Source organism: Zeus faber, assembly GCF_960531495.2.
Source record: "Zeus faber genome assembly, chromosome: 16".
Taxonomy (NCBI): domain Eukaryota; kingdom Metazoa; phylum Chordata; class Actinopteri; order Zeiformes; family Zeidae; genus Zeus; species Zeus faber.
This window is the reverse complement of record NC_137202.1, coordinates 9,931,062-9,940,736: the sequence shown is the minus strand read 5'-3', so window position 1 is coordinate 9,940,736 and position 9,675 is coordinate 9,931,062. Positions and strand designations below refer to the sequence as shown.

General features: G+C 43.9%; 1 protein-coding gene across 1 annotated transcript in view; it reads left to right on the top strand.

Moving 5' to 3' along the window:
- The window catches only part of slc24a3 (solute carrier family 24 member 3), a 68,491-nt gene that overhangs the window by 57,200 nt on the left and 1,616 nt on the right, over nucleotides 1-9,675 (top strand). The window contains exons 8-16 of the mRNA XM_080016081.1: nucleotides 115-140; nucleotides 278-331; nucleotides 641-768; nucleotides 1,991-2,151; nucleotides 2,787-3,036; nucleotides 3,665-3,831; nucleotides 4,084-4,198; nucleotides 8,044-8,156; nucleotides 9,275-9,340. Coding sequence (XP_079872207.1) covers nucleotides 115-140; nucleotides 278-331; nucleotides 641-768; nucleotides 1,991-2,151; nucleotides 2,787-3,036; nucleotides 3,665-3,831; nucleotides 4,084-4,198; nucleotides 8,044-8,156; nucleotides 9,275-9,340 — 1,080 coding nt within the window. The remainder of the gene's footprint in view (nucleotides 1-114; nucleotides 141-277; nucleotides 332-640; nucleotides 769-1,990; nucleotides 2,152-2,786; nucleotides 3,037-3,664; nucleotides 3,832-4,083; nucleotides 4,199-8,043; nucleotides 8,157-9,274; nucleotides 9,341-9,675) is intronic.

The window sequence follows — 9,675 nt, the reverse complement described above, 5'->3', positions numbered from 1 at the left end:
TTTTTTCGATTACAACAGCCTGGGGCCTGGTTTCATCATGATTAAGGTTGTTCATTGATTGTTTTGTTGTTCATTTGTTTCTTCAAACTTTTTTTTTTTTTTTTATCCTTACAGTTCATATATGATGAAAAAGTGGTGTGGTGAGTCAGAAATTACATTTGTTTTACAACTGTTAAATTAATATGTTGTACGATGTCCGAAACATTATTATTATACTGAATTTAAAGTTGCATTTGTTATTTCTGAAAAAAAGCCGACCACATTGTGCGTGTTCCAGGTGGGAAGCTCTCACGCTGATTCTGATGTACTTCGTCTACATAATGATCATGAAGTAAGTATGTTCTAAATTTGAAATTGAAGTTAGATATTTTATATATACTCTATACATTACATTTCACTGCATATATGTATGAAAGTATGTATATGTATGTGACAAATAAAAATCTTGAATCTTGAATCTTGAATACACTTAAAAACAAACATTCTTCTTGTTGATGATGCACCTCGGAATTTATTTAAGAATATTTTTTAAAAAGAATCAAAAAAGTAAAAACCAAAAGGAGAAACTTGGGAGTATTTCATCCTTCTTTTGGAAGCTTTATTGTTGCGAGCTCACGGGTGTCGGGCGTCCTCTCTTCAGACTGAACTCGCACATCGTGCGCTTCCTGGAGCGGAGGAATAAGAACTCGTCCAGTCTGAACAACGGAGCGGCGAGCAACGCGGAGATGGACGACGGCTGCGACGCCACGGCCGTCCTGCTGAAGAAAGGTATTCTGCTATAGTACAGGACGCCCTCACAGTGCGATTCCACGCTTAGGGTGCTGTTTATCCCTTGTAACTCTTGAAATTCGTAATTTTTCATTATTTTCAACATTGACTCTAAGAAGACATGTATCTAACCATTCAAAATATGTGTTTACCCAACTCAGGTAATAATATCCAATTTTTAGCTAATTCTATCCAATAATATCCATTTTTTTACAAGGTTTCTGTGTTGAAGGTGGCTTAAAACAATAACAGGACTGAGTTTTTATCATAGAATTAGTAAATATACTAAATGTGCCAAACAAGCGTTAGCGCTTATGGCGTGAGGACAATAAGGACATTCTAATGATTTACCTAGAATTTATTTGAACAAAATCAATACATTACTTTCTAGCTATACTTTTGGTAAGAGGGTTGTACTTTGAGAGTGACCTTCTCAGCCACTACCACAGTATCAGTGAAAATAGAGGAAAAAAAAGAATGAGAGAACTGACATTACTTCTTCCCAAGGCCTTCAGGGAATTCCGATGATGCCAATTCTTGTTGAACATGTGACTTGTGGAATATTCCAAATAATTTCATAGGGGTGGATGTGTTCAGGTAACAGGGTTGAGTGAATTTTATGGGACACAACTCAAATGTAAAATATTCATCATCTATAATGAATTACTCACAAAAAAAAAGACGTACTTCAGATTATTTTATTTTACTCCGTTTCCTTATGCAATGAAACAAGCACCGTTTCTTTGTCACCTCCCCCCAAAAAGCTTCCAAAATACCAATTACCATATGACTCCGCAGAGGCGGCGTACATTTAAGAATATAAAACCTGTAAAACCTGAGAGAACATTATCTAGAAATGTATTAGTTCATCTTAAGCTTTTTTTGTGAATTGATAGCGGTAATTTGAACAATATGAAGGTGGTTTTGCATTTTCTTTTTCTTTGTTTTTAAGCGTAGTTGCACTATATAAAGGCATAGTGCAACAATTATATGTAAATTCCCTCTTAGTATTATGAAATAACATTCTAATGTATAATATCATGCAGTATAAAACAGTTTTTCTGTAGTTCTTGACTGTACCTGCACCATCTTCTATCGCTTGAGCATTTTTTCTTTACTATATGTATGTACTATATTTGAATGTTATTTTTCCTGATCTCCTACCTGGAGATTAATATTATCGTTATCTTATTTTATCTTACATGTGTTTCCTGTCCCGCAGCGAATCACCACAGGAAGCAGTCGGTGCTGATGGTGGACGAGCTGCTCTCTGCGTACCCCCACCAGCTCTCCTTCTCCGAGGCCGGAATGAGGATCATGATCACCTCCCACTTCTCCCCTAGGACCCGGCTCACCATGGCCTCCCGTATGCTCATTACCGAGGTGGGTCTCACACACACACACACACACACACACACACACACACACACACACACACACACACACACACACACACACACACACACACACACACACACACACACACACACACACACATTCATACTGCATTTTGTAATAAACATCTTGAGCCCAATAGGTAATGTACATAGAATCACATTTTGTATATTCTGTATATTTTTACATATTTTACTACTTCTGTTTTGTATTTTATGCGATTTGTGTATATTTTTTGCGCAATTTCTATTTTTATTTTACTTTTTATTCTATTTTATTTGATGCAAAATTCAGAAACATAGACCTCATGTAGATGGTTAAAAGTAATAATTTTATATACAACTATTTTCAAATTTATTTCCAGAAAGAAAATACAGTAACATGGTTTTGGCTTTTGGCTATTTTACTACTGTACAATCTTTTTTTGTCTTTCTTCTGTATTTGACCATTTTTCTTTTTTCTTCTGTCTTCATTTATTAACTCTATATGAATACAGTTTCTTCTTCTTCTTCTGCTTCTTCTTCTTCTTCTTCTTCTTCTTCCATTACTCACATACATTCTGACTTCCTCTGGTGTTTTTCGGGTCCTACTTTTAAATGTGTCTTTCTTATCCTTCATTCCAGCGCCAGCGTCTGATCAACACGCGGACATTCACCAACGGCGACTCCGACGTGGCGGTGAAGGCCGGCGGGAGGCGGGGCTTGGAGAACGGGCTGAGCGGGGCCGCCGCCGACAGGGGCCTCAACGGTCGCCACGAGGACCGGGAGGCCGGCAACGAGACGGAGAACGAGGACAACGAGAACAACGAGAACGACGAGGAGGAAGAAGAGGAGGAGGACGGAGAGGGGCCCTTCGTACCCTTCCAGTGTCCAGGTAGAGGGAGAGAATTAGTTCATGTTGAAAAGAGGGGCAACACATAGTACTTCACAGGTCTCTGGGTATAAATGGACACATATATGAGATAGAGTGTTGGTGTTTGGGATAATATCTATCAGGGTCATGGGTCCCTTGACCTGCAATCGTAAGCAAACCAATTACTGCAGATCCATCAGCTCATCTGGTCGTACAAACACCTACTGGGATGGACTACGTCAGGGATTGCCAATCGGTAGCTCTTTGACTACGGCTCACTGGCTATGACACAATTTTTTTATTATCTTGCATTTTTTTTACATTTCCAATTGTAAAATCATGTCTGCCACAAAAATACATATATTTTAAACTCTGGTTCGCGAATTTGATTTTGGCATTTGGTGTTGGTAACTTTAGTGGGTAACCTTGAGAAACTGGTTCAACTATTAAGATAAGAGTGAGACAAGCTAATATCACACTTTATTAGCCGTACTACTTTGTTAGTAGAAAGGTGGAGCATCTGTTATTTCCTCTGTTTACACTCACCGGTCACCCTCTCGGCCCGCCGCCCAGTCGTCCATCCGCATTCACCCGGTCCCACCGTCATCTTAATCATCTTTCCTCTTCCTCCTCCCTGGGTCTGTTCCAGCCGGCATGTTCAACAAGCTGAAGTGGCTGCTGGCCTGGCCGCTCTGCCTGCTGCTCTACTTCACCGTCCCCAACTGCTCCACGCCGCGATGGGAGAACTGCTTCATGCTCTCCTTCGTCTCCTCCACCCTGTGGATCGCCGCCTTCTCCTACGTCATGGTCTGGATGGTAAGAGAGGGATGGATGGATATTTAGATGAATAGATAGATAGATAGATAGTTCAAGTTCATTGCTGGGTTGTTATAATCTGCACGGGTTCATCTGACTGGAGGGGAGGCGTCCATGATAGTGGGTAATTGGTCCCGGTGTCTAGGGGGGGCGGGTTCCCGGGGTTACGGAGTGTGGAGAGTGTGGAAGCCTGTCTTTCTCTCTCACGCGGTCTCTCTCTCTCTCTCTCTCTCTCTCTCTCCTCTCTCTCAGGTGACAGTGATTGGCTTCACGCTGGGTATTCCGGACGTCATCATGGGCATCACCTTCCTGGCGGCCGGCACCAGCGTCCCAGACTGTATGGCCAGCCTCATCGTGGCCAGACAAGGTGACACTATTTAATTAAAATGACGGTAAAATATAGAGATAACGTACAAAATGATGTATAACAAATAAGTGATAATGTGCAGCCGTCCGGTCATTATCGGCAAAATAACCCCCAACAGGGTGATCAGTCTTGTATCAGCCCATAGGGGGTTATTTTGTCGTGACGGGCTGGCTGCACATTACCCCGCCTGTTAAACATGATTTTATATGATTTTATAACCACTATGCCTAGTTTAAGAGCTTCCGCTGAGAAAAATAATCAACAACTACATAGCTGTACCAACGCCGCAAATTATTTGTCCTACATATGATAAACCTATTTGCTGTTATTAATGTTAAATGCTAGCTTTACATTAATGCATTTTTCTATCAATGTCCACATTCATCTCTTCAAGTCTTTCATTATAATTACTATGTTGCGATAGCGAACAAGATGGTGCCAGTGGCTAGTGATGTGACACCAGGCAGAGAAGTGGTTGCCCCGTGACAACGGTCATTATTAACAGACAATGGTCATCATTCAGAAACAACTGACCGCTCATCGCAACTGTCGACCAATCAGAATCGAGAATTCCACAGAGGCCTTGTAATCATTAAGAATGTATCCAGATTCAAGCGCACTACTTGAAGTGACTCTCTATGTTTACCCGGCGGTCAAAACATCACTTTTCATTTTATAATAAGGAACCAACCCGCGAGGTCATTCACATTTTGCCAGAGTTGGAAAGAGCACATATTACTTTAATCAAATTTTTGTCACCCTTTTACCTCGGTTAATGCCTTCACACTCGATTAACACACACACACACACACACACACACACACACACACACACACACACACACACACACACACACACACACACACACACACACACACACACACACATACACAGAAGGACTTTCAAAGTAGAGTTGAGAGAGGCTGGTTAAAGATTACAGGCTTGTCTTCTTTTTTGTTTTCTTTTATTATAATAACTATTATTATTATTATTATTATTATTATTATTATTATTGTTATTATTATTATTGTTATTATTAGGGGTCCAGCTCGTAGGGGTAGGATCCTATTGTATTTCTTCGGGCGAAAAAATTCTCAGAATTTTGAAGCCTAAATCTATCTGGAAGCCATAGAATCCACAAACACGGTTGAGGTGTCGTTTTCACCGGTGTGATCTCGTGGTTTAAATTTCATCCAAATCGATCCACAAACTGAGCAGATATGAGTGGAAAAACCGAACAACGTTTACCTGAAATATTCAGTTGGTCTTCATTAACTCACACATCATACCTCTCGCTCTAAAATGAAGGAGATGAGATATACAGTGAGACGCTTTCAACCTCATTAGATCCTTTACTATAAATGTACAGATTCCTGTTCCTGTTGGACTGTGTCCAGTGTGCGGCGTAGACGCGGCCACTCTGTAGTAGCTCAACGTTCCCAACCTTTAGATTTTTTTAAATCTGTGGTCCACAATACTTTGCCGGGTTAATGAACATAAAATTAGAATATAAAGTAGTCCTTCCCTTCACGTTCACTCGAAAACCACTGAACTGTGGGACCGGATGATGCGTTCAAGATCCAGCGAGGCGCCGGAAAAATAAAAGCCGTGCAGTGGTAGTCACCCACAGCAACACCACAACGTTTGTTGTATTTCCTGGAAACGTAACTAACCGAGGAAAAAACTCAACAAGTAAATGACGTGCCCGACACGGCACCAAACGCCCACCCGTCACTGACCCTGACACTGTATTCCACAGACAACATGGTGAGTTATAACAATGAGAAGTTCTGGTTTAGCAGGCAAACATGGACGGTTGTTTTAAAGACGGGAGGGTTGCGCTGTGTAGACAGCATAGCGGGTTGCTCCACAAGACGAGCAACCAGGAGATGACAGAGCGGGGCGAGCCCAGGCAGCGTTCAACGTAAACTAACTGTAAAATATTACATTTCACTGCATATATGTATGAAAGTATGTATACGTATGTGACAAATAAATTGAATCTTGAATCTTGAAATGCCCCCAACACGACTGAACTGGGCCCTGTGTGTTGCTGCCTACAACTATATTTATTATTATTTTAGTGAGGTGGAGCCATATTGTTATCTTGAACACTAACTCAGGCGTAACGCATGAGCAGGGTTGAGGTGTCGTTTGAACGGGTATTTCACAATGATCTCGTGGTTTAAATTTATCCAAATCGATCCGCATACAGAGCTGATATTAGTGAAAAATCGAGCAACTTTGACCTGAAATATTCTGCTGCTCTTGGCTCTTGGACGCTTTATGGCGTCATCATAACATCACGAGGGGATTATTAAAGTATTTCTGATTCTGATTCTGATAATATTTACTTTGATTATTTTTAAATTTGTACTTATATAGCTTCTTACCTGGTAGATGTCAGTAGATCTGTTTGATTGATATTTTAAATCCATGGTCACCATTACTTCGCCGTATTAATGAAAAATACATCAACAAGTTATCCACAAACACTTGGAAAATCCACTTATTGTGGGACTGAGTGATGCATTCAAGATCCAGCGAGGCGGCGGAAAAAAGAAGCCCGTGAAATGGTTATTACTCACAAAAATACCACAACCTTTTTGGTATTTCACGGTACGGTGTGGAGATAACACCGATATCGATCATTTTCAAGCTGAAATCTTCCGCCATAAAGATGATCAATTTGTGAGATTTGTTTTCAATACAGTTCGATACAGAGTCCGTTTTCCTCTACCTATAAAGACACAACACGAACAGCCAATCGTACAGAGCGGAGAAACAAACACGTGACACGAACAGCCAAATGAATGTTAAACTTCCATAAATGTTGTTTGCATTATAATTTAAACAAGTACCTTCTATCTACTAAACCGAATTTCCCAATTGTAGCACGGGAAGTATCAGAGCAGCACTTTGATGACATGTTGTCTGCAGCAGCAGCATTAGGAACAGCCCTGCACCATTATTGGCGGATGAAAGCAATGAGGCAAAATGTTTCCCGCTTCCCAGCTCGTGTTGGCGTCCAAGTTTGATTCTCATCTACATTTGTATCAAGAAATATTGATGAAACTTCACCCACGCACCGAAAAATCGACGTTGCCGTTACATTGAGAACACAGTCACTTTGTAACTTCATGAACCAGTGCTTTATAAACCCACGGTTCGTCTCTGAAAATAGAAACATTGTAACCCGTGCTGCATTGCACAGAATCCGGAGAACTGTAATACTTATTTACCGGGACTAAACTGGACCTCGTGTGTTGCTGACTGCAGCTATATTCATTATTATTATTATTATAATAATTAATATTATTATTATGATTGTTATATATTTTCTGTTTGAGCTGCCCTTCTCTTCTGTCCCTCTGCTGTGACGATAAAGGACAAGGGGGAGATGGAAGATGGCGCATCAGGGTCCCTTCCTCCATCGTTTCATCTGTGTTTATTCTTGCCCCCTTCATCAAATATTTAGCGGGGGATTCTGCCTGCCTGCCTGTCTGCCTGCCTGTCTGTCTGGCTGGGCTCGATGGGGGCTCGACGCCGCACTTGACGCTTTTCGCTTTGTTGTTCGTGCCGCTGCTCCGTTTTTTTGGGGGTTTTTTTGTCGCTCCTTTGTGACCCAAATGTCTCAGTCGTCATGCTGGTACCCAACCCCCCCCCCCCGCCCTTTCTCTACCTGTCGTTTTCCGTTTCATCCTGTACCTCCGTCACTCAACCTGTCGCCTCTTTTTTCCCCTCCTAACCCCACAACCCATTTCCTTCATCCCGCCTCCCCGCGACTCGTTTATCGCGTGCTGCTTCAACGCTCCCTGTCCTGACGTCCTCCCTGTCTCTTCCAGGTATGGGCGACATGGCCGTGTCGAACTCCATCGGCAGTAACGTGTTTGACATTCTGGTCGGTCTGGGTCTGCCCTGGGCTCTGAAGACCCTCGCCATCAACTACGGCTCCTACGTAAGTCGCATGTAGTGCCTCGCCGATTCCCATCAGCCAACGCCGATTCCATTTGAAGGCCACGGTGAAGAAGAATCTTTAATTGTCACGCAGCACACCACACTACAGCACATGCACACACACACACACACGCTTTTTTGGGTGGTGGCTGGTGAAATGTGGCCTCTGCATTTAACCCATCCTGGCTTGCCCTTCCACTGGGGGAACAGCCAGGAGCAGTGGGCAGCATTCGTGGACGCGCCCGGAGACCTGGTGATGAGTGTCCATCGCTGGTCAGACAATGGTGATGTGTGCATGTTTTTGGTGGGGGTCCTTACTGACGTGAGGTGGAGGAAACCCCATGTGAGCACGGGGAGAACATGCAAACTCCACACAGAAAGGCTCCTATTTGGGAGATAACCCGCCGGAGCGCGGTGCCAACAGCGCCCCAGGCGGGAATCGAACCCAGGACCTCCTTGCTGTGAGGCAGCAGTGCAATGCACTGCAATGCACTGCACGACCGTGCCACCACCGTGCCATGTGATATTAATGTACGCGAACTCTGACAGTGCTCAACTTTAAAACCGTTTAAAAAGTCGAATACAGGTTGTGGTTAATAGTACGAGTACCGAGTGTAGGTATAAATATGTTTACAGAAATATGAACACAGATCAGCAAGAGAGCAAAGATGCGGATGGGATGTCACAGTTCACCCTCGGCTTCGATCAGAAAAATCTCACAACAGAAAAAACGCACACATACAGTACAAGTGCACCTAAGTATTAGCGCAGGACGGCCGGGAGTGTTGACAGCGAGAGAGGAGGTGATACAGCGACCCGGTGACCTGGACGGCCACAGCCCCCCCCGGGGTGGGGGTGGGGTGGGGGGGGCCTCGACGTGTTGGCTGCGCCGGAGAGGGACCGCCAGCCGCTCAAAAACTTGAGACCTTTCCCTGGTTTTGGCGTCGCGGTTTGACGACCTGACGATCGTTTTGTCCAGTGACACAAATGTTGCGGCCGTTGGAATGCTCTGCAGAGCGATGGGAGGGAGGACGCTTGAAGAACCTGCTTATACTGCGCGAGGTGGCGTCAAAATGTGTGACCTCCCCAAAAATAACAACAACGTCCTTTTTTTTACAGATCAAGCTGAACAGCAAAGGTCTGATCTTCTCCGTGGTCCTCCTGCTGGCATCGGTCTTCATGACGGTGAGTACCCAGCATGCAGTGCGTCGCGGCGACGCGTCACATGGCGTCCCGTGATAAATCCGATGCCCCGTTTTAACCTGCCGGTCAAGACTCCCAGGCGCTGGTGCTTCCCCGCAGCGTGGCCTGTAACGTCCATCCCCTCCTCCTCTCTTCCCCGGCGCTCCCGTACCTCTGTCTCCCCCGCCTTGCGTCACGCGGCAGATGTTTCGAACGCGTCGCGCTCGGCAAACGTGCCGGCTCGCGTGGAAACCCAGCGAGCATCGCCGTCAGCGAAGCCCTCTGATAAGAACCGGTGACGTCGGCAGACGTGGGAATTTGGAGGGGGAAATAAATAC